Genomic DNA, 25,735 nt, shown 5'->3' with positions numbered 1-25,735 from the left:
AATCATTTAGAAAGTATTATTAAAATAAAAAGAAGTGTAAGATATATATTTTTTAGTTTAAATAATTTTTTGATTCAGCTCTGTAATTTTTTTGATCAAATAATTTATTTTCAGTCAAATTTCTTTTTTCACCTTCAGATCTTATTTTTTCAGTTTCAAACTTTTGACCCCATTCTGGCGTGGGAGGGCGTGGCTTCGATTGAGAGGGGCGTGGAATTGTGAGTGACAGCAGAGCAATCAGTCGTCACATGATGTTGCTTTCATGACTCTGTTCCCGTCTCCATCGTGGATTACTACGCGGCTGGCGCGTGAAAGAAAATAGAGAGAATGAAAGCTTATTATGAGGCTTTAAACCCTCGAGATAAAGCTGTTTATTGTGATCGATGTGTAGCAGTTGGTTCAGTGGATCCATATGTTGTACTGGATAGTGAATTTAATGACGATGTAACAAGGTGGCCAGCAGTTAAAGCCTCGCCGGCCTTCTGCAGAGCATCACAGCGGAACTCTGAAAGCGGACTGATTGCTCTCCTGTCACTCACAATTCCACGCCCCTCTCAATCGAAGCCACGCCCTCCCACGCCAGAATGGGGCCAAAAGTTTGAAACTGAAAAAATAAGATCTGAAGGTGAAAAAAAGATCTGAAGGTGAAAAAAAGAAATATGAATGAAAATAAATTATTTGATCAAAAAAATTACAGAGCTGAATCAAAAAATTATTTAAACTGAAAAATATATATCTTACACTTATTTTTATTTTGATAATACTTTTTAAATGATTATAAAATTCAAGAACAAACATTGAATTTTCAGTTTCAAAATTTATTTTTTCAATCTTTTTTTTATTTTCAGATTACAAAACTTTTGGCCTTGATTTAGCTCCATATGGTTTGGGCTAACAGCCAATCAGTACCTGACGTCAGGAGCCATTTGCTCCATGTGATGAGTACCTCTCAGACATCAATTGGCCTATGTGAAGCAGAAGAGTAAGATTTATAATGTTCTGTAATCTACTGTAAAACCACAACTTGGGGCAATTTAACTTATGAAGCAAATTTCATATTTCTGTTTTTCATGTCATTTTATGTTATGTGTAGGTCCTAAATACCAATTAAAAGGTCAAAAACACTAACATCTGACAGACATAGTGTTTGCTCCCTCCTTCAAAACTATCTCACTGTATTAAATTATCTGATGGAGATCTCTGCCTCACTGGATAAAATTTTATCTGTAATCAGTGAGTTCTTCTGTCATCTGGATATTTTTTTCTTCCAATATTTCAAAGTGGGGTCGCTTTACTTATTTTTTTTAACCAATATAACCCTTTTAATAACGGTCTTATTTGAACATGAGCTGAACCTGGAATGATTTCATTGTAAAGGATAAAACCTGGATGAAAACGTTCTGAATCATAGTTTTTCACACTTTCTTGTTTCACTAAGTGAGACTGTGAGCTAAAGATGATCATAAGTTGCTGCTTTAACAAGCGTTTTGTGCTAAACTCTGCTGCTCACACAAATGATCATGTGATTGTCTGTAAACAGTAAACAGCTTGTATAGTTTAACCATGAGAGAAATCCTCCCTCTAAGTCCCCTCTACCCTTACCCCTCTCCACTGCTCGATTCAAACACCATCTCTGCTATTCAGCGTTTTCTCCTGTTGAACAAACACAGAGCTTTTTGGAAACACGAAGCCTTTAATCTGTAAATTAAACTGTTGTTTCTGAATGTAACAGCAGCTACAGAGACAGGAGGAACTGTGGATTATTTCATGAAGGATTTTGATGAAGTTTTTTCTTTAACTCGGACAAAGAGAAATGCTGCTTTCAGCTGTCAGTGTTATAAATGGTAGATACCAACATCGGTAAAAATGCTGAATATCGGCGCCGATAATCGATGGACCCCTACCATTGACCCACTAGACAATCTTCAAGGGTTAGGACGATGAATAAATCCACACAAAGCTTATCTATATTAACAACTTTTTTGTCTTTTTACTTGAAATATTTTGGACTTCTGGATCCTGACGGTGTGCAGACAAACCTGGTAATCCAACATGGAGAATGACGGCAGACACTCCAGGATCCGAGACTCAAAAAAGTAAGGAAAGATCCAGATCATGGCCATTTCAACATGGGCACTGTCTGTGCGCGCGCGCACACACACACACACACACACACACACACACACACACACACACACACACACACACACACACACACACACACACAGCAGAAATGACAGTAAATTATTTAAATGGGTCATTACAAATCAAATACAAAACAAATCATTTGATTTCCTGTCAATCACCTGATTGATTGTGAACTAATCAGTGCAGTCATCACTTCAGAAGCATCTGAATATAAACACCAGTGAGAAGGGCCTCCTCTGTTTTTATGTTCTTCAAGTTTTCAGGAGCCATCATGTAGTCCTGGTGGGACCTTTAGCTTTGTAAATGTGCGTTATGTTTCCCCCTGTGGCCTGTGCTTGCATCGCATATTTCAGGTGCTAAGAAGAGAGATCGGCTGATTGGTCAAGTGGACGCACCAGCCCATTGCTTCAGCTATAAACCACTAGCTGTTAACTGACCCAAACTGGGACTCTAAGCCCTCAGGACATGATCCAGCAGGCAGGTGCCTCAGTGTTGAGGATCCCACTGCCTGAAGAAGACCAAGGACACACCAACATCAAACCTGGCCAAAGGCGCGCACACATCAAACCTGGTTAAAGAGATGCTGATGTTAAACCAGGCCAAAGACAGGCCCATGTTAAACCTGATAGCAGATAGATGGTTACGTTGACAAGGTGAAACACCACCTCTTCAACGTAATCATCAGTTGTCTACCAGGTAGCTGCCATCCAGGACCCAAGGCGGTTCAGCAGTGTGGAAGATGCAGCAACCATGCATGCTTCCATACCTGAATGGACTTGTCCTGTAGAAAATACTGTCAGAAGCCTGAAATCTCAGCATGTGACAGTGTCCAGATGTGACATCATCTGACGTGTGTTTGAAACAACCACTCGGAAGACAAGCTAGAGAAGCATCAGTTGGACAAAGCTGTGATACTGACTTGGACTCTGCACCTTCCTCCATGTGTGGGAGATCTGAGAGAAGCTGTTGGCCAGAGGTTTGACCAGGCCACCGAACGGAGGGTCAGCGACCATCACCAGCCGCTGGTCTTCAGACTGCTTGAGGAAGGTCTGCAGGACTCTGCTGCCAGCCTAGGAGATAAACATTCCAATCACCCGGCATGTTCGGAGGAACAAGGTGACCGGTTTGGGTTTGGTTTAGGGTGACCTACCTCTCCGCTGAAGAAGTGGTGGTTGAACATGTTGTAGTGGCAGAACTCATCCTGGCTGTAGAACTGAGCATACCTGAAACATCACCATGGAAACAAGACGCGATCACATCAAGTCTGAAGACTCATCCCCAGTTGGATCTGGTCTTCAGTCCATCACATGTTCACAACACAGCTTTTTCCCCACTACATCACAAGTCAAACATCACCACCTAGTGGCCAACTGACTCATTACACTGCTGCTTCGTTCCACAGGGGCTTTTTTCTTCACTAATCAGCTACAATTACACACATTTCTAACAGGTTTGATCACAGCGGTTTCACCCATCTGTTTTTTACTGGTGGTGGGGGGAGAAGCAGGCGTAGAACCTCCAAGTCCTAGACTCGTCACCACACAAGCTAAACATTTTTTAACATACCTCCATTAAGTTGCCTAATACTTTAATTAATCACACAGTTTATAATTATCCTGTTTGAACTTCGAGGTGTCTGTGCGTGAGGTCAGGGTCAATGGTCAGAGGATGTCCCGTCTCTTCCACATTAGGGATTAAACTGAGGTGAATTAAGATTCCAGGCTTCCTAAAGGAACATGTCTTGGTGGGTTTTTACAGCGGGGAGCTGAAAAAAACTCACCCAGAACACAAGCAAACACAGGATGAGGTGTGGATCCAGGAAACCAGCAGGCGGGTTCAGGGTGCAGGTAGCAACCTGTCACACGCGCCACGCCCCTCTGACCTACTTCTACATTCCTTCGATGACACGTCAGGGAGACGGGTGGACGGGTCCCAGGTAAGACACTTTATCAAAGAAAACAGCCAGACTGCACGTTCAGGACGTTTCAGTGTGAACAGACGTGAGGGAGCGACTACCAAAACGCACCCATAGAGCTAAATGCAGACCAGCGTGAGCTATAAAATACACACCGCGCGCAGCCTACAAGAGCATCTCACTAAACTACAATATCATGAAAAACAGTTTGTCAGGTATTTCATATACTCAAGACCCTCTACAAGTAAACTGAACTGTTCAATCCATCATCTTGGCTTTTCTATTTTTAATTAATTTATATCAAGTTGGAGAGATGTGCTTTGAGTTTGAGTTTAAGGAAGATAACTTTAGAAATTTTATATCGAAAATCCTGATTTACTTTTTGTATTTGAAATGGCATAAACAAAATAAAATATGTGAAATATGAAGGGACTGAATACGTTTGGAGTGAACTGAATATAAAATGTTTACTTTTTTAAATAACTGGAGGAAAAATATGGAACTTTTCCCAAAACATTCAGATTTTTGTGAAGCTCCTGTATGTGTTCATTCTGTAAAACCTGTGGAGAGATGTAGTCTGGATCAGGCTTTTACAGCCGTCTGAAAAACTGAAAACTGGTTTTTACTCATCAAATGACAAGGTGTACAACGACTGAAACACGTGAACATTTCCAGACATGGAAGAAGAAAAGGAGGACCCAAAAGTCCAGAGCGATCTTGGAGTGGTCTCTGCAGGAAGCCAGCATGGACTTCAGGATGGACTGAGCTTCACTCCACTGGACTCCAACGAAGAGACTGTTCAGCCGTTCCCACGCTCACCAAAACTACAAAGACACAGAGTCACGGCTGGACGTCTGTCTGAGGTAAATGTTCATGTACAAGGTCAGACAAACTAACACAACTTCCCAAATATACACGGAAACTTCTGAGATCTATCCCAGGACCAAACCACTGCCCCACATGGTCATGTCTGAAAGCATGAAAACCTCCTGGGACAGTACAGGGTCTGGAGTCCAGCAACCTTTGGTGATGAGGAAACTATTTCAACAAGTGGTGGGCTCCAGGTTACAGAAACGGCCTTGTGACATGAGGGGATCTGGATTCAACGCCCTGATCAGTTAGGTACTATCACCAAGGTGCAGTAGTATCCTGACATCAATGTGTGAAGGGGTTAAGGTGGGCCATCAATGTAACTCAATACAGTCCATGCAAATACCTGGCCTTGTGTAGCTGACACTGGGTTCTTCAGGGCTGTGAAATGAAAATTGTGAAATCCGAGGAAAATTTGCAGGAGGTCTGGGGGGGGGGATACAGCTCCCCAGGAGCTGGGGTCTCGGCCCTGTGGGGCTCCAGAATTAAATTTTTTATCTAATGATACTTTTTCAGCATCTCCTGGAAGAACAAATCTCAATATTAGTGGATATTTAACTGATCCTACATTCAACTTTTTATTTGACCTGTCAATGATGATGTTGAAAAAACAGAATATGACATGGAAGTAGGACCTGGAATGATTTTCCTTTTAATTGTAAACTAAATTATGCATTAACTCAGAACAATTAAACTACATGAAATTCATGAAGACTGAAAAGACTGTTAAAGTATTTCAAAAACCACAGCTAAAGCTTGTAGAATATGTTAGAGATTATCCTTCATTTTTTTTATTTAAATAGTAACAGTATGATTAATGACAAGTCTATTGCTAACCACTTTAATGAATATTTTGTTAATGTTGGAAAAAATCTTGCTAGTAGTATTGACTCATCGAATAACAACTTCTGGGTCAATAATACATCATTTAATAAATCTATGTCAATGTTTATTGGTGGCACTTCTTCTTTGTCTTTCGGCTGTTCCTGTTAGGGGTCGCCACAGCAGATCAATCGTTTCCATCTCACCCTGTCCTCTGTATCTTCCTCTGTCACACCAACCACCTGCATGTCCTCTCTCAGCACATCCATGAACCTCCTCTTTGGTCTCCCTCTTCTCCTCCTGCCTGGTGGCTCCATCCTCAGCATCCTTCTCCCTATATACCCTGGGTCCCTCCTCTGCACATGTCCAAACCATCTCAATCTCGCCTCTCTGACTTTGTCTCCAAACCGTCCCACCTGAGCTGTCCCTCTGATATGTTCATTCCTAATCTTGTGCATTCTTGTCACTCCCAAAGAGAATCTCAACATCTTCAGCTCTGCCACCTCCAGCTCTGCCTCCTTTTTGTTAGTGCCACTGTCTCTAAACCATACAACATAGCTGGTCTCACTACTGTTTTGTAAACTTTCCCCTTCACTCTTGCTGATATTCTTCGGTCACAAATCACTCCTGCCACCTTTCTCCACCCACTCCACCCTGCCTGCACTCTCTTCTTCACCTCTCTACCACACTCTCCATTACTTTGAACAGTTGACCCCAAATATTTAAACTGATCTACTTTCACCACTTCTACTCCTTGTAACTGCACTATTCCACTGGGCTCCCTCTCATTCACACACATGTACTCAGTCTTGCTTCTACTGACTTTCATTCCCCTTCTCTCCAAAGCATATCTCCACCTCTCCAGATTAGACTCAACTTGCTCTCTACTCTCACTACAGATCACAATGTCATCTGCAAACATCATAGTCCATGGGGACTCCTGTCTGATCTCATCTGTCAACCTGTCCATCACCACTGCAAACAAGAAAGGACTCAGAGCTGATCCTTGGTGTAATCCCACCTCCACCTTAAATGAGTCTGTCATTCCGACTGCGCATCTCACCGCTGTCACACTATTCTTGTACATGTCCTGCACTACCCTAACATACTTCTCTGCCACTCCAGACTTCCTCATACAATGCCACAACTCTTCTCTTGGCACCCTATCATAAGCTTTTTCTAAGTCCACAAACACACAATGTAACTCTTTCTGTCCTTCTCTGTACTTTTCCAACAGTATTCTCAGAGCAAACATTGCATCTGTAGTGCTCTTTCTCGGCATGAAACCATATTGCTGCTCACAGATCTTCACCTGTTTTCTAAGCCTAGCTTCTACTACTCTTTCCCATAACTTCATGCTGTGGCTGATCAGCTTTATGCCTCTGTAGTTACTGCAGCTCTGCACATCACCCTTGTTCTTGAAAATAGGAACCAGCACACTTCGTCTCCACTCCTCAGGCATCCTCTCACTTTCCAAGATTTTATTAAACAATCTGGTTAGAAACTCTACTGCCATCTCTCCTAGACATTTCCATGCCTCCACTGGAATGTCATCTGGACCAACTGCCTTTCCACTCTTCATCCTCTTCATAGCAGCCCTCACTTCTTCCTTGCTAATGTCTTGTACTTCCTGATTTACTCTCACCACATCATCCAGCCTTTTCTCTCGCTCATTTTCTTTATTCATCAACTCTTCAAAATATTCCACCTTCTCAGCACACACTCCTCACTTGTCAGCACATTACCATGTGCATCTTTGACCACCCTAACCTGCTGCACATCCTTTCCAGCTCTGTCCCTTTGTCTGGCCAATCGGTACAAGTCCTTTTCTCCTTCCTTACTATTCAACTTCTTGTACAGCTCGCAATATGCCTTTTCCTTTGCTTTTGCCACTTCTCTTTTCGCCTTACGCTGCATCTCCTTGTACTCCTGTCTACTTTCTTCATCTCTCCGACTATCCCAAAACTTTTTTGCCAACCTCTTTCTCCTTATGCTTTCCTGGACCTCTTCATTCCACCACCAAGTCTCCTTGTCTTCTTTCCACTGTCCAGATGTCATACCCAGTACTGTCCTAGCTGTCTCCCTCACCACATCTGCAGTACTTTTCCAGTTGTCCAAAATTGCTTCCCCTCCAACCAGTGCTTCTCTCACCTGCTCGCTAAATTTCACACAACAGTCTTCCTCCTTCAGCTTCCACCATCTGATCCTTTGTTGAGCTCTCACTCTCTTCTTCTTCTTTACCTCTAAAGTCATCCTACAAACAACCATCCTGTGCTGTCTAGTGACACTCTCTCCTGCTACCACTTTACAGTCTGATTTCTTTTAGCTTGCATCTCCTATAAAGAATGTAGTCCACCTGTGTGCACCTTCCTCCACTCTTATATGTTACCCTGTGCTCCTCCCTTTTCTTAAAGTAGGTATTCACCACAGCCATTTCCATCCTTTTCGCAAAATCAACTACCATCTGTCTTTCCCCATTCCTATCCTTGATACCATATCTACCCATTACTTCCTCATCACCTCTGTTCCCTTCACCAACATGCCCATTGAAGTCTACTCCTATCACCACTCTTTCATGCTTGGGCACACTCTCCACCACCTCATCTAACACACTCCAGAAATCTTCTTTCTCCATCTCACAACCAACCTGTGGGGCATATGCACTGATGATATTCATCATCACCCCTTCAATTTCCAACTTCACACTCATCACCCTGTCCAACACACTTTTAACATACTCTTCCTTTAAAATGACCCCAACACCATTTCTCTTCCTGTCCTCACCATGGTACAACAACTTGTACCCACCGCCGATGCTCCTGCTCTTACTTCCCTTCCACTTGGTCTCTTGGACACACAATATGTCTACCTTTCTCCTCTCCATCATATCAGCCAGCTCTCTCCCTTTACCAGTCATACTACCAACATTCAAAGTCCCCACTCTCATTTCCACCCTTCTAGTTTTCTTCTTCTCCCGCTGTTCGTGGCAACGTTTTCCTCCTCTTCTTTGTCGTCTTCGCCCAGCAGTAGCCCAATTTCCACCGGCACCCTGTTGGGCAATAGCACCGGTGGCGGACGTTGTTAACCCGGGCCGCGACCGATCCGGTATGGGAATTCGATTCTGAGTCTGCATAGCTCGGTTGGCTTGTTTTACGCCGGATGCACTTCCTGACGCAACCCTCCTCATTTATCCAGGCTTGGGACCGGCAATCAGAATGTACTGGCTGCACACCCCATGTGGCTGAGTTTATTGGTGGCACTGATGAGAGAGAAATAATTGATTTGGTGTATGGTTCTAAAAGTAAGAAATCGACTGATTTTAACAGTTTGGATATGGCTTTATTGAAAAAAATTATTGATTGTGTAGTAAAACCTTTCAATTACATTTGCAATTTGTCACTGAGCACTGGTACATTTCCCTCTCAAATGAAAATAGCCAAACTAATACCTCTGTTTAAATCCGGCGATAAACACACCTTTTCTAATTATAGACCCATTTCACTTTTGCCACAATTTTCCAAAATTTTAGAAAACATTTTTGCTAAGAGACTGCAGGACTACAACCCCTGGCAAAAATGATGGAATCACCGGCCTCGGAGGATGTTCATTCAGTTGTTTAATTTTGTAGAAAAAAAGCAGATCACAGACATGACACAAAACTAAAGTCATTTCAAATGGCAACTTTCTGGCTTTAAGAAACACTATAAGAAATCAGGAAAAAAAATTGTGGCAGTCAGTAACGGTTACTTTTTTAGACCAAGCAGAGGGAAAAAATATGGACTCACTCAATTCTGAGGATTAAATTATGGAATCATGAAAAACAAAAGAACGCTCCAACACATCACTAGTATTTTGTTGCACCACCTCTGGCTTTTATAACAGCTTGCAGCAATTTACATGTTCTCTTCAGGCAGTCATCTTTATAAATCTCATTGGAACGGCACCAAACAAAAGTCACCTTGCCCAATGCAGATTCAAGATTCATCACTGAATATGACTTTCATCCAGTCATCCACAGTCCACGATTGCTTTTCCTTAGCCCATTGTAACCTTGTTTTTTTCTGTTTAGGTGTTAATAATGGCTTTCGTTTAGTTTTCTGTATGTAAATCCCATTTCCTTTAGGCGGTTTCTTACAGTTCGGTCACAGACGTTGACTCCAGTTTCCTCCCATTCGTTCCTCATTTGTTTTGTTGTGCATTTTCGATTTTTGAGACATATTGCTTTAAGTTTTCTGTCTTGACGCTTTGATGTCTTCCTTGGTCTACCAGTATGTTTGCCTTTAACAACCTTCCCATGTTGTTTGTATTTGGTCCAGAGTTTAGACACAGCTGACTGTGAACAACCAACATCTTTTGCAACACTACGTGATGATTTACCCTCTTTTAAGAGTTTGATAATCCTCTCCTTTGTTTCAATTGACATCTCTCGTGTTGGAGCCATGATTCATGTCAGTCTACTTGGTGCAACAGCTCTCCAAGGTGTGATCACTCCTTTTTAGATGCAGACTAATGAGCAGATCTGATTTGATGCAGGTGTTAGTTTTGGGGATGAAAATTTCCAGGGTGATTCCATAATTTTTTCCTCAGAATCGAGTGATTCCATATTTTTTTCCCTCTGCTTAGTCTAAAAAAGTTACTGACTGTCACAATTTTTTTTCCTGATTTCTTATAGTGTTTCGTAAAGCCAGAAAGTTGCCATTTGAAATGACTTTAGTTTTGTGTCATGTCTGTGATCTGATTTTTTTTCTACAAAATTAAACAACTGAATGAACATCCTCCAAGGCCGGTGATTCCATAATTATTGCCAGTGGTTGTATTTATCAAAATATGACACACTCTGCGAAGAACAATACGGATTCAGAAAGTCTCAGACTACATCACTTGCTGTGATGGATTTGGTGGAAAATATAGCGACTGCAATTGATAATAAACAATACATAGTAAGCATTTTCTTTGTTTTACAGAAAGCATTTGACACAGTTAATCATGGAATACTATTATCTAAATTGCAGCAATACGGAATCAGAGGTCTTGCATATGATTGGATTAATAGTTATTTACATGGCAGATTTCAGTATGTTCACTTTAACAATATCGATTCTGAACTCCAGGAAATTACGTGCGGTGTGCCGCAGGGATCAGTATTGGGTCCATTGTTATTTTTACTGTATATTAATGATATAAGCTGGGTGTCGAGATCACTGAGGTGTGTCCTTTTTGCTGATGACACAACTGTGTTTTGCAGTGGTGATAATGTCGAACAGCTTCTGTACATGGTGGAGAACGAATTGGGAAAGTTCAAGGCTTGGTTTGATGCTAATAAATTGTCACTCCACCTTGGGAAAACTGTATTATATAAACAATATGGAAATTGAGGTAGTAACAGAGAAATTCCTTGGTGTTATAACTGACAATAAACTAAGTTGGAAAGTACAAGTATAAACTATATTAAATCAAAAATGTCCAAATCTATCGCCATCTTGTAGAAAGCCAAAGACACACTATCAGGGGAAGGGTTACTTACTTTATACCATTCATTAATAGCAGCATACATGACATATTGCATTGAGTTGTGGAGAAATACTTATAAATCAAACACTAATCAAATATTCCTTCTACAAAAACGAGCCATACGTATCATCTGCAATAAACATTTTCATGAACCAACTCATTCCTTATTTATTTCTTTGAACATAATAAAATTTAGAGACATGGTGGAGTGTTGTATGGCTGGGGGGCCTGGCTGCCTTTTTGTTTCTGTCTTTTGGTTTTCCTTCCAGGTGGCTTGCATTTGGGACTGAGTGGCTGTGTTGCTGAGGTTATCAGGACCTCACCCTGATCACCTGCGGCTCGTCAGGACTCACAGCTGAGGTGCATCTATATGGATTGGAACATGGTGGCATTTAAGACTGGAGTATACAGTGTGTATTTGCCAGAGACTCGACCTTGTGACCAGACGGGTGAGATCGTCGTCTCGGGAGCCATCTCATCATCAGTGGATGCAGAGAACGTCCAGGGTTTGATGCACGGTCTGTGAAAGAGGAGGGGGTGAGGTCTCACGCTCGTCAGCACACTTCCTGAGGTACGTTAGATTTTGTGACTAACATTTATACAGTCAGTAAATGTGGTGTCCCTCACACCTTTTTATATTGAGCTGTATGTTAGTCATGTATCGGCTTCCACTGCAGTGGAGTTTTGTGAACTGGATGTTCCATGCCTGCAGGTTGGGAAGCTGATTAGTAATCAAGCCAGGAGGTGTTTGCTGTTTGTACACCTTTAAGTGTTCTCTCTGTGTGTAGAGTGTGGACTCACATAATGGTTCCTTCTTTCACAGACTCGGTTTGTTGCGGCCACCTGGGGGGTGTCGGCGGGGTCCTTGGGTCCGAACAGCTTCTGGCTCCGGACCGTTAGCGCTGCTGGGAGCGCACCACGCCAGACCGCACTTTCTTTTGTTATTTTTTGTATCACTGTTATGTATTAAATTCAGTTAGCCTTTGTACCGTGCTCTGCTTATTTCATACTGGGTCCTTCAAACGCTGGTCGGTTCTCCGAGCTGCATCCGACACATAACAGTGGAGTACACTACACTACAGATTTTGTTTAAAGCAAAAAAACCAAGCCTTGCCGAGACATGTCCAGAGGCTGTTCGAAATGAGGGTTTCTGAGTATAGTTTACGTGGCTGTGTATTATTTAATAAACCGTTAATTCGCACTAATGTAAAAGGTTTTTGTGTATCCGTGACAGGGGTGAAGATGTGGAATGAGTCTCCTATTGAGATCAAAAAGTGTGGTACTCTGGCATGTTTTAAGCGACTGCAAAAAAAGTAATTGTTTCAAAATATTGTAGTGGGATTCGTCGTGAAGTGACTGTGTCAGGCATGTAGTGTTTGCTTGTGTGTAGGTATGTATGCTTAGGTATATGTGGGTATGTCCTGTAACATGACTGGGAAGCATGGTATAGTGATGGTATATGTATTGTACAAGTATTTGTGTGTGTATATATATGTGTGTATAGATATATGTGTATGTATATTTATATATGGATGTGTGTGTGTGTGTATGTATATATGTTTGCATGTATATATATATATATATATATATATATATATATGTATATTTGCATACGTGTGTGTGTGTGAATCTAATTAGTAGTGAGTGTATTTATTGATTTCGTGGAATAAGGGGTGGGTCTTGATAAGTTATGCTTCTACCCACCCCTTTCGGTCACATGGGTTTTGATTTTGGTCAGTTTTGGATTATTGTATTTTGTTTTCTGTTTTGCTGTATTGTTGTTTTGTTTTGTGTTTGTAAATATTGTATTTCTTTTTTATTCAACCATGTGTCGAAATAAAATAATTCAATTCAATATTTGGAAAATCATGGTAAATATCAATAACATACCTTATAGTAAAAAGTCACTTATATTCTTGTGTAAATTCATGCAGCCTAAATCCATTCAAAGCCACAATGTCTTTTTTTACAATGAAAGAAAGTCTAGATTAGTGAAAAAAAGTCACATATCTTGTCTAAAATCCTGTTTGAACAGCAGAATGTTTATTTTCCAGGGAGATAAAAATTCTACCGTATTTTCCTGAAGGGGGACAGTTCACTTTTCCCGTTTCTTTTATCTTTCCAGTGTGTTGATAAAGCCAGCGACAATTCCACGGATTCTTGTCCTTATCAGACTTTTTCAAACTGTCTTTCTCACCATCTTCTTTCTGTGCGACGTCACTCCGTGACACAGACATGCTGCACAATTCTTCTTTTAAAAACTTTAGCGCTCTAAAAGTTTGGGATGTCCACATGCTACGTTTATCTTAAGCGCCGCACAGGAGCCACACAGCGTCACCGCAGCAACCAACCAGTCCTGCTTTACGACAACTGTCGTAACAGCTACACTTTGAGTGGCATTTTTCCTCCGCGAAACTCTGTGGATCCGAGGAAACTGATTTGTATCTGTAACACACAGATCAGTCCGCGGACTTATAAAACTTACACGATGTCGTAAAAAGGAGAACGCTTTGCGATAAGCATTTTAAAAACTCAGTGATGTTCACAATTAAAGAGTACATCACTAACACCCCATCCCATGGATCCGCGGAGTTTTCACAGCACTGGTTCTTGGTGGAATGTCCCGTTTGGTTTTCAATGACCTGCTGGACTCGGTCTTCAGACGTGTGTCTGTTTATGCTGTAAGTGAGACATTCACTCATCCCAGGAATGACATTCAAGTCTTTGGGTTCCAGGTGCAATTTCAATTTATTTTCATTTATATAGCGCCAAATCACAACAGTTGCCTCACTCAAGTAAGGTCTAACCTTACTAACCCCCAGAGCAGCAGTGGTAAGGAAAAAACTCCCTCTGAGGAAGAAAGCTCATCAGACCAAGACTCAAAGGGTTGACCCTCTGATTGGTCCATGCTACAGACACAAATTACAGAACAATTCACAATATATATATATATATATATATATATATGAAATGCTGTTGGTGAACAGGACAGGAGGGTCTCCAGCACAAATACCCCACCCATCTCTGGATGGAGCTGCACCTTAAACAGAGAGAAAAAACAGATCAGGCATCAGAAACGGTTGAGGAGTTGATGCATCCCCGTAATGATAAATAAGGTTGTTGTTCCACTAAACACAGCAACGAAACTGTAAACTTAATAAGTGAGTGATCAGAGACCACTGATGTAAGAGTCAATATTTGTGACAGCAATACCACGTGCGAGAACCAAATCCAGGGTATTTCCACTAATGTGCGTCGAGTCCTGAATGCACTGACGAAATCCCAATGCATCCACAATTGCCACAAATGATTTGCAGAGGGGATCAGAAGGCTTATATATATGAATGTTAAAGTCACCAATGATCAGAATGTTATCTGCACTAGTTGACAAGTTAGAGATGAATGCACCAAATTCATGTAAGAATTCAGAATATGGGCCAGGAGGCCTATATACAGTGACAAATTAATACGGCTGATTTTTATTCTTCTGATCTTGGCAATGTGTAATATCCTGAGCAGAGGAGAGAATCAGATGTTCAAAGGAGTTATATTTGTGACCCTAACAACTAATAAGCTAAACCTAGATTTATAAATAAGAGCAACACCCCCGCCTTGCTTCGCATCACGAGGGACGTGACTAAATGTATATGCTGGTGGGCAGGCCTCATTTAAGGGGAGGACAGCTGTAGGTTTAAGCTAGGTATCACATAAGCCAATCATATCTAAGTGATGATCAATAATTAGATCATTAATCAACAATGATTTTGAAGATAGTGATCTTATGTACACCTGTGAAGAGCTCATGGACTTATGAGGTTCCTGGACAGAAGGTGTTTGTGATGCTAATCCCTTGGCAGGAGAGCGAAGGTCCAAGTCTTCAGGTTACTTGTGCTGTATGGTTGAGAGACTTAGAGTCCAACTTGACTATGACTGGATGTCAACGGTAACTAGGTCTCTCCCTGGAATGACTTAGTAGTAGTTTTTCAAAAAGGTTTACTTTGATACAACCCCTGGCAAAAATTATGGAATCACTGGCCTCGGAGGATGTTCATTCAGTTGTTTAATTTTGTAGAAAAAAAAGCAGATCACAGACATGACACAAAACTAAAGTCATTTCAAATGGCAACTTTCTGGCTTTAAGAAACACTATAAGAACTCAAGAAAAAAAAAATTGTGGCAGTAACGGTTACTTTTGTAGACCAAGCAGAGGGAAAAAAAATATGGAATCACTCAATTCTGAGGAATAAATTATGGAATCACCCTGTAAATTTTCATCCCCAAAACTAACACCTGCATCAAATCAGATCTGCTCGTTAGTCTGCATCTAAAAAGGAGTGATCACACCTTGGAGAGCCGTTGCACCAAGTGGACTGACATGAATCATGGCTCCAACACGAGAGATGTCAATTGAAACAAAGGAGAGGATTATCAAACTCTTAAAAGAGGGTAAATCATCACGCAATGTTGCAAAAGATGTTGGTTGTTCACAGTCAGCTGTGTCTAAACTCTGGACCAATACAAACAACATGAGAAGGTTGTTAAAGGCAAACATACTGGTAGACCAAGGAAGACATCAAAGCGTCAAGACAGAAAACTTAAAGCAATATGTCTCAAAAATCGAAAATGCACAACAAAACAAATGAGGAACGAATGGGAGGAAACTGGAGTCAACGTCTGTGACCGAACTGTAAGAAACCGCCTAAAGGAAATGGGATTTACATACAGAAAAGCTAAATGAAAGCCATCATTAACACCTAAACAGAAAAAAAAAACAAGGTTACAATGGGCTAAGGAAAAGCAATCGTGGACTGTGGATGACTGGATGAAAGTCATATTCAGTGATGAGTCTCGAATCTGCATCGGGCAAGGTGATGATGCTGGAACTTTTGTTTGGTGCCGTTCCAATGAGATTTATAAAGATGACTGCCTGAAGAGAACATGTAAATTTCCACAGTCATTGATGATATGGGGCTGCATGTCAGGTAAAGGCACTGGGGAGATGGGTGTCATTACATCATCAATAAATGCACAAGTTTACGTTGATATTTTGGACACTTTTTTTATCCCATCAATTGAAAGGATGTTTGGGGATGATGAAATCATTTTTCAAGACGATAATGCATCTTGCCATAGAGCAAAAACTGTGAAAACATTCCTTGCAAAAAGACACATAGGGTCAATGTCATGGCCTGCAAATAGTCCGGATCTTAATCCAATTGAAAATCTTTGGTGGAAGTTGAAGAAAATGGTCCATGACAAGGCTCCAACCTGCAAAGCTGATCTGGCAACAGCAATCAGAGAAAGTTGGAGCCAGACTGATGAAGAGTACTGTTTGTCACTCATTAAGTCCATGCCTCAGAGACTGCAAGCTGTTATAAAAGCCAGAGGTGGTGCAACAAAATACTAGTGATGTGTTGGAGCGTTCTTTTGTTTTTCATGATTCCATCATTTTTTCCTCAGAATTGAGTGAGTCCATATTTTTTCCCTCTGCTTGGTCTAAAAAAAGTAACCGTTACTGACTGCCACAATCATTTTTCCTGATTTCTTATAGTGTTTCTTAAAGCCAGAAAGTTGCCATTTGAAATTACTTTAGTTTTGTGTCATGTCTGTGATCTGCTTTTTTTTTTATACAAAATTAAACAACTGAATGAACATCCTCTGAGGCCGGTGATTCCATCATTTTTGCCAGGGGTTGTAAAAGCAGGTACTCATAATACATGGTCTCATTTCACACAGCTGTAAGTGGGTACCAGCCTTGGCGGACTGGCGACCTGTCTAAGGGGGAGACGTAGACATCCACATAACGCTACAGCATCCAGAGATAAGCACCATCTTATCAACAGGTATTAGAGCTGAGCACAATATGTCATCTTTGAGAAGACCTCAATCAGGCCAACTGCCTCCATCATCAGTCTGAGGGACAGACCCCAGAGGCTAGGCGGGGCCAAAGCCATGCCCATGTCTGACCTGGCTGGCAGGTGCTGTGTCCTGGTATTTCTGAAGTCAATGACAAGCACCTTTGTCTTGTTGGTATTGAGAAGTCACTGTTCTGACATCAGGATGTGATGGCCTGGACCTCATCTCCACCAGGTTTGTGCCATCTCTGCAGTTGAATATGTAATTTGTGCTACAAATTGGAGGGCAGTCGTGTGTAAAAAGTGAGTATCAGAGTGGACTGAGAACACAGCCTTGGGGGGTGCCGGTGTTGAGGAGATGAGATGTCCAAGACCTTCATCCAGCTACAAAGGTGGTAGTCCAGGCTTGTCTTTTTGCAGGAGCAGCTGCGCAGACAGCAGGAGGAGCTGCAGGCGGAGAAGGTGAAGGTTGAGGCTCACATTCAGTCTCTGAAGAAACGGAGGGCAGATCTGTCTGTAAGTAGGAGACGGTCCTAACCCACAGACCCGCAGGTCACATGTCTTGGTGCTCTGTTGTGACTCAGCAACTTGTTTTCCTCATTGAAGAGGAGCACAGAGGTGATGAAGCAACAGCTACGGGAGCACTTCCAGAGCATGCAGACCATCCTCAAGCAGGACGAACAGACAGTCCTGGACTCTCTGGAGCTGGATTTGAGACAGACACGGAACAGACTGGACCAGGTCCTCAAGAACTGGACTCACCACCTGACCCAGGTGACGGAGAGTATCAGCACCACCCAGAAACAACTGAGCAAGACCACAGAGGAAGAACAGGAGGCGAGGACCAGAGTCCAGGACAGTCCACCAGAGCAGTTTAAGAGCAGAGGACATCAATTGTGTTCCAGGTCTGTTTGAGATCTCGAAGGACTTCTTTTCTTCCAACAGTTTGTCTCACCTATCATCTCTCTGCTCCTCACAGTTTGAAGAAACTGCATGCCTCAGAGGAAGACATTCGACTGGACAAAGAGCACTTTGAGAGGCTCCTCAGGTCGCTCAACTCCATCTCCAAAACCCTGAGAGCCCAGCTGCAGCGCAAGACCCTTATGCTAGGTAACGCTGCCATCTGACCTCTGACCTCACAGTGCTGGGGACTGCTAGTATTTGGAAATCATTAAGGACACGTCATGGTAATTAAGAGAGATTAGACTCAGATTTACATGGACCGGGACAACATGCACAATTCATATTAAGACTCAAAATTCACAAAATATAATATAAACACAGTTTGTTGAATAAGAGCATAAACAGATAAACTGTGCGGTTAGTTACAAAGACAAATCTGAAATAAATCTGTTATTTTGGAAACATCAAGGAAAAAATAACGGGAGGAAAAAAGTTAAGATGTATTTGGCTTTTTGAGAACAAAGCCAAAATGCTAAGATTAAAGACGAAATGTTGAGAATAAAGTTAACATTTCAAGATTAAAGTCAAGCTTTTGTACCAGCGTCAGTTCATGTGATGTGAGCATCTGCAGAAGGTCCTCACAACCCAGAAGCGGTGTAACAGTATATCTTCCCCCCATTAAACTCCCCCCCACCACACCCCTGAAAGGCAACATTCCTACAGGGCAGCACTGATTAAAGCCTCGGTCCCACCGAATAATAAGCCATGAATAATGAGCCACACACGGGTGTGTCAGCAGTTATTTGAAGAATGGTGCACGTTTTAAGCGATCACGTATCCACAACTGAGGCGCCTCTATGTGCCAGGTAACAGCCTCTAGTGAGCCATGACCGACCTGTCATTTGAGCCCCATCCAGCCTCGAGCGGCTTGTGTCGCCACATATGTTCCATGTAGTGCCATGTAACGTGACATTGGTGCACGTTTGGCATGGGTTTGGTCCAAACCTCCAGCCCTCCCACACTTCTCACTTCTTCTTCTCAAGATGTCACATTTTTTAAACGCAGTCCAAAAGACGCTGCACTGAGTGAATGTGGACTCCCGCGTCCAGGGATACAAATTCTGACGGGAATAACTACTTTGGCACGACACCGGCTGGTGTGTGTGCATCGGTGCTCCGGCTGCTGTTCACCTGTGTTCCAGAGTGAGTAAATGCAGCAGTTCTGTGTGTTCACCCAGCTCTCTGTGACCACACACACAAAAAAAAAAGACACCACAATGAGGTGGCCGCTTTAATTTTATACACCTGCAACTGTGTGGATCACTCCCCCCTCCAAAAAACACACCCATAACAAGACCAGCTAGAACCAAACCAGGGGTTCCTGGACAGTCGCCTCTGCGCTTCTTCTCACAGGCTTTATTTCTTCTGCGGCTTACAGTCACCGTGATCCAACTTTTAACTTTGTGTTTGACCATTAATGTCTGCAAAATCGCTCTTTTGCATGCTCTCGTTCTGTGTTCCTGGACAGTCACCTCTGCACTCCTTTTTGCTGGCTTTCTTTCCAACCACAACTTTGCTGGGTTTATTCACACAGTCATTTTGACACCATGATCCAACTTTTAACTTTGTTTGTTCATTAATGTCTGCAAAAATCACTCTTTTGGAAGCTGGCGTTTTGCATAAATGCGCGTCTTGAGTGCCAGTCATTGCTTCAGTGGGCACAGAGTGTGCCTCATCTGATCCATTAACAAGATGTTTCAGCTATGTATTAATCCTGGTAGGATGAAATGGGTGACAGTGCTACAGCAGACTTGCTATGCAGGGAGTGGGGGTAAGATATCCTAAGAACAACATTTAAGCTGCGTTGACACATAACGACAAGTCACGCATTCCACGAAGTATATATTCTTGGCCCCTGATCACGAATGCGATGATTCGGGGCAGAGGCGTCAGGTGTCCTCAGGAACTGCTGCAACCTGTTACCACTTAATGGCACGTGTTGCTGGAGAATTATCAGGAACTATTACGCACGGTCAAAAATAATGTTCCGCATTGTTGCGTGCTACCGCTCATAACAGCGCACTGTTAAGTTCTGTCACGCTGTGAGTGAGGCGAACTGTCTCCACACACACCCCCATATTCATCCAACTGTCAATTGCTGAACAATTCAGATCGCTTCAGTTTGCTCCTCAAAATCCACAGCAGAAGAACTTTGTGACTGCATGCTTAGTTGGGCTCTGTGCCATGGAGTGGCGTAGAGAGGAGGAGGAGACTGAGAGCCAGATGTCTGGCTCCACGCAGCTCTCGTCTCAGCCGTTTTCCCAAACATCAGGCACATGCGCTGAGGAGCATTGGAACAAAACTTTTAGCCAACATGACGTCACTGTCCTTCAGCATACTGCAGCAATGAAACTGAATGCGGTGCAGCAGGGTTTAATTGTGCACACGTCAGAGAAGAACGCTGTCACGCTCTATTAAAGATCACCACTAAACAAGATGGATCAACACTCTTAGTTGCGACCTCCATGACATGAGGCAAAATGAGGGTGGTGCGTGACATTCGTGGAAGATTCTTTGACAGCCAAAAACATGCTCCACGAAAATCACGAATATCACACACCAATACGTGCTATTAAGAAACCTATTCAAATGTGTTAAGAATGTCAGGAATGTGCCAAGAATGACGCAAATATGACATTCCGAACTCGTCTTGCCTATGTGTAAACGCAGCATTAAGAACTAATTAAGTTCTAAAGCCAAGGTTCTACTGTATTTTAACCCTAACCTTTTACTCGAAATCCAAAGCTTACATTATATATATATATATATATATATATATATATATACACTCAACAAAAATATAAACGCAACACTTTTGGTTTTGCTCCCATTTTGTATGAGATGAACTCAAAGATCTAAAACTTTTTCCACATACACAATATCACCATTTCCGTCAAATATTGTTCACAAACCAGTCTAAATCTGTGATAGTGAGCACTTCTCCTTTGCTGAGATAATCCATCCCACCTCACAGGTGTGCCATACCAAGATGCTGATTAGACACCATGATTAGTGCACAGGTGTGCCTTAGACTGTCCACAATAAAAGGCCACTCTGAAAGGTGCAGTTTTGTTTTATTGGGGGGGGATACCAGTCAGTATCTGGTGTGACCACCATTTGCCTCATGCAGTGCAACACATCTCCTTCGCATCATCCGTGAAGAGAACACCTCTCCAACATGCCAAACGCCAGCGAATGTGAGCATTTGCCCACTCAAGTCGGTTACGATGACAAACTGGAGTCAGGTCGAGACCCCGATGAGGACGACGAGCATGCAGATGAGCTTCCCTGAGATGGTTTCTGACAGTTTGTGCAGAAATTCTTTGGTTATGCAAACCGATTGTTTCAGCAGCTGTCCGAGTGGCTGGTCTCAGACGATCTTGGAGGTGAACATGCTGGATGTGGAGGTCCTGGGCTGGTGTGGTTACACGTGGTCTGCGGTTGTGAGGCTGGTTGGATGTACTGCCAAATTCTCTGAAACGACTTTGGAGACGGCTTATGGTAGAGACATAAACATTCAATACACGAGCAACAGCTCTGGTTGACATTCCTGCTGTCAGCATGCCAACTGCACGCTCCCTCAAATCTTGTGACATCTGTGGCATTGTGCTGTGTGATAAAACTGCACCTTTCAGAGTGGCCTTTTATTATGGGCAGTCTAAGGCACACCTGTGCACTAATCATGGAGTCTAATCAGCATCTTGATAAGGCACACCTGTGAGGTGGGATGGATTATCTCAGCAAAGGAGAAGTGCTCACTATTACAGATTTAGACTGGTTTGTGAACAATATTTGAGAGAAATGGTGATATTGTGTATGTGGAAAAAGATTTAGATCTTTGAGTTCATCTCATACAAAATGGGAGCAAAACCAAAAGTGTTGCATTTATATTTTTGTTGAGTGTGTATATATATATATATATATATATATATATATATATATATATATATATATATATATATATATATAAATATATAAAAAAAGCTTATTTTATTGTCAACATGGCCCAAATACAAATTTTTTTGGGGGGGGTCACTGACACAGTTGAGGCCATAGGTTTACATACACTGGGCTGTCCCGAGTTTATCAACAGGAACCAAAACCAGCAGAAGCCACATTTTTTTAAAAAACTGGAGAGATTTACTTATTTATTTAAATAATGCTCAATATTTAACTTTTTTTGTTTTGTTTTTAAATAGACTGGTCCCCCGTGGTGATTGACAGGCAGACCTCCCACAGTCAGATTGCAGTGACTTCAGAGGGGCGTGGCCTGTCCTTCTTAGCATCCAGCCCTTCAGCTCCAGAGCACCCCCTGCAGTTTGACAAGGTCTGCTGTGCTTTGGCTTCATCTCCTGTCACAGCCGGCCGACACTACTGGGAAGTGGACGTGCACTGCTGCTCTGCCTGGGCTGTGGGTGTGGCCTACGGCAGCCTTGAGAGGAAAGGGAGGGATAAGGGTACCAAACTGGGCCGGAACAGAAACTCCTGGTGCGTGGAGTTTCGCAACAGTCGCCTTTCTGCCTGGCACAATGACCGCCACATGGTGTGTCACGGCACCAGGCCAGCATCGCCAGGCAGAGTGGGCGTGTGGGTCAACTACAACAAAGGCCAGCTGACCTTTTACGATGCGGAAACCATGTTGGTCTTACAGAGGTTCTCAGCCGCTCTGACGCCGGTGTTTGACAGGGCCCATCACCAATTCACAGAACCACTGTACCCGGCCATGCGCTTCTTGAGACCACCAGAGAACCAGATGTGGCCAAACCACATGGAGTTTTGTAGCCTGAACACTGTGCCATTCTAGCCATGTTCCAGACTGGTTTCTGTCCATGTGTTTGTACAGACAAAGATCCCATTATAAAAAAAAAAAACAACAACAAAAAAAACTGAAACCAACCTGAAGTCGATGTCCAGAAGGAGACTCTTAATTTGTTCCCGATTCTCCTCCAGGTTCTGTAACTTGATCAGCTCCTGGAGTCTGGAACACACAACAATTGTTAGTGGTCTAATGCATTTCCAACAGCAACTCGCAGAGGAAAGTTTGAGAAATATGATGCGTTTATCTTGTTAGCAACACATACAAGTCGTGCCATTTTTCTGGATATAGAACTCACTTTGTTAAACAGACTTTCCTTGGGGCGAGCACAAGTGCACACCACAGTCTGTGCTGTTACTTAACAAAAGGATGTTTAAATTCCAAACATAAGCAAGACAGACAGATAAACGTGCTACTGGATGTTATTTGATGTGATTTGGATAAAAGACATCATTTTTTTAATCAGCTCTTTAGTTTGGGATTTTTGTGCAGTGTTGTACTTTTATAATTGGAGTTGATTTTGTTTTGTGCTTTGATTCCTGGGAAAGCCCTAAATAAACAGCTATCATGCCTATGAATAATGAGCGTGTGATTATCTGGTATAATAAGTTGCACTGGAGAACAAGTCGCAGGAGCACCCAGAAAACCGCGACTTGTCCTCACTGTAAATATAATGAGTCTATACAGAAACCAATAAAGTTTTGGTGATAATCAGGAAATTAGCATCAACACTTGCCATCTTGTAGCGTAAACACATGTTGCTGTTACACACTGGGAGGGAATGCAACAGCTCTCACCTGGGTGTTCCGACACAAAGAACTTTCTTGTAGCCCAGCCGTGTCAGCGTGTCCAGCAGGAAGTGCACGCTGCGTTCAGCAAACAGGTACTGGGCGTGGCTCTTCTTGTTGTGGAATGGGCGCAGCAGCACGCTGGGCCGCTTAAGCTGGGCTGCAGTGATGGTGGTGGATTTGTGGGAGGAGTGGGCGCCATGCTCTCCTGGAAGGAGCAGAACCTGACAATCCTGACAGAACTTCTTCTCCTCCAGCGGGAGCGAGACAAATTTTTTAAACCTGGGACAGAAGTTACAACAGGGTTACAACAGACCGCCGTCCTGTCCAGGGTCAACCCTGCTTCAGGCCCTGCGTCTGCTGGGATAGGCTCCACCCCTCATGATCCTTAACTGGAACAAGCAGGTGAAAGTCAGTGAGTGAGTTCCAAACGGATCCTGTCATGACTCGGAGACAAAGCTGTCTGAGTTTGTTAGTGAACATGCAGCAGTGAATGTACGGCCTAAAGCGACTGAACACACCTCTGGATCATGGATTTACCGTCACACTGGTCAGATTACAGGATAATCCAGAACATCTCCAGACTCTCAATAACTCAGCAGAAGAGTCACTCCTGCCATGAATACTTTGCTGATAAGTATGAGAACCATTACCTGCTGCAGTACTCGCTGTGGCTGAATGGTGGTCTCTTGGAATGGTTCTCTTCCTCTCTGGCCAACAGTCTGGCTTCTGACACCTTCCATGACACAAAATTCAAATTATCCCAGCAGGAGCCAGGTGACATACTGTCAGCCACACGGCGACCCGGTTCAAGTACCTTTTCATCGTACCACTGGAAGAAGCTGCAGTCTCTTCGGTCCCTGCAGGCCGAGCAGGCATAAAACCTGCGACCGCCGCCGTCATCTCCTCTGCACACTTTCTGAAACAACAGTGCTGGACCTGCAAAAGACAGATCACATGGCTACTACCTGCACGCTGTCACATGTACGTGCAGAAGCGTTAACGTCATGGGACTGACTGCTACATCAGTCTTCTGCACTTCCATGAAGTCCATTGGTTAGTCAGCACCTGAAATCCCTCAGGGTCTTCACCCTGACATCCTCACCCCGCCTCAGCGGTGGCCTCTGGGACTTTCAGAACATCCATGCCACACCTGCCTCTCAGAGTTTTTATCTTACACATTCTGTTCTTGTCCCACCAGGACTAGACCCACTGTGATGTCCTTCGAGCCAACCTTTTTCAACCACTGGCAGAATTTCTCCAGACCAGCCACTTCTCTCGTTTGTTGGTGAACCCACGGACCGGCTCCTTGCTCCTGGCTTCCTGAGAAACTGATTCCTGGGTCCAGGTCCTGCTGAGGTACTCATCCTAAGTAGTGGTTTAGATGCTGACCAATTCTCGGCCCCCTCCTTACAGTTACCATACAATGTCAGGGATGTAGACTGTCTGTGTCAATGGGTGAATGTGAGGCATCACTGTAAAGTGCTTTGAGCTTCTGATGCAGATGCAAAAGCACTATATCAATGCAGTCCATTTACCACAGAATCTTTCCTTCTCGTGAAACACCTCATCAAACTGGTAACCCAGTGAGCCACAGAGGTCTGGCACCACAATAGAAAACTGAAATGAATCTGTCTCTAATAATACAATAACATGCTTTTGGAGGGCAGTATGCATTTTCAGAGACCCGACGCTCATGCCCAGTTGCCCAAAATGACAGCTATTCGCACGAGTTAGACAAGGGCAAATATCTGTCATTTTGGGCAACAACATGGACAGAGGGACTCAGAAAAATGCATACCTAACAACAACAGCATGTCATTTGCATTATTATCACTTACTGAGATACACAACACGTACATAAAAAGTTGGCTCACTTTAACTTTTGTCGTGTCGGCTGGCGCGCACTGCTCTCCAAATTCTGCAATGCGTCCTCGTCAAGCTGGCTGATTTGGCTGCTGTCCATTGTCGTACTATCCATGAGAAAATCATCCGGAATATCCATATTGGGACCAACACACACTTCTCGCCTTTTTATCTTTTCCTCT

At 42.9% G+C, this 25,735-nt stretch overlaps 2 protein-coding genes across 2 annotated transcripts in view; one reads left to right on the top strand and one right to left on the bottom strand.

Annotated features, from left to right (window-relative positions):
* Positions 1-25,735, bottom strand: part of zcchc4 (zinc finger, CCHC domain containing 4) — a 44,154-nt gene that overhangs the window by 7,965 nt on the left and 10,454 nt on the right. Inside the window, exons 2-8 of the mRNA XM_034165346.1 lie at positions 24,505-24,626; positions 24,341-24,423; positions 23,697-23,969; positions 22,981-23,061; positions 3,299-3,371; positions 3,068-3,218; positions 2,040-2,140 (exon numbers count right to left, since the gene is read on the bottom strand). Coding sequence (XP_034021237.1) covers positions 2,040-2,140; positions 3,068-3,218; positions 3,299-3,371; positions 22,981-23,061; positions 23,697-23,969; positions 24,341-24,423; positions 24,505-24,626 — 884 coding nt within the window. The remainder of the gene's footprint in view (positions 1-2,039; positions 2,141-3,067; positions 3,219-3,298; positions 3,372-22,980; positions 23,062-23,696; positions 23,970-24,340; positions 24,424-24,504; positions 24,627-25,735) is intronic.
* si:dkey-219e21.4 (nuclear factor 7, ovary) lies at positions 3,326-22,991 on the top strand. The gene is made up of 5 exons (XM_034165347.1): positions 3,326-4,926; positions 17,542-17,637; positions 17,728-18,026; positions 18,101-18,231; positions 22,283-22,991. The coding sequence occupies exons 1-5, from the start codon at positions 4,741-4,743 to the stop codon at positions 22,885-22,887; spliced, it is 1,317 nt and encodes a 438-aa protein (XP_034021238.1). The 5' UTR covers positions 3,326-4,740; the 3' UTR covers positions 22,888-22,991.

Source organism: Thalassophryne amazonica, unplaced genomic scaffold (genome assembly GCF_902500255.1).
Source record: "Thalassophryne amazonica unplaced genomic scaffold, fThaAma1.1, whole genome shotgun sequence".
Classification (NCBI taxonomy): Eukaryota; Metazoa; Chordata; class Actinopteri; order Batrachoidiformes; family Batrachoididae; genus Thalassophryne; species Thalassophryne amazonica.
The sequence above is the reverse complement of the archived record's forward strand: the minus strand, read 5'-3'. Positions and strand labels throughout refer to the sequence as shown.

Bases quoted from the DNA above. Each gene is read 5' to 3' on its own strand.
- si:dkey-219e21.4 (XM_034165347.1), top strand. From the start codon at position 4,741: ATGGAAGAAGAAAAGGAGGACCCAAAAGTCCAGAGCGATCTTGGAGTG. The intron at 4,927-17,541 runs GTAAATGTTCAT...GTCTTTTTGCAG, and splicing joins CGGCTGGACGTCTGTCTGAG to GAGCAGCTGCGCAGACAGCA. The intron at 17,638-17,727 runs GTAAGTAGGAGA...TCCTCATTGAAG, and splicing joins AACGGAGGGCAGATCTGTCT to AGGAGCACAGAGGTGATGAA.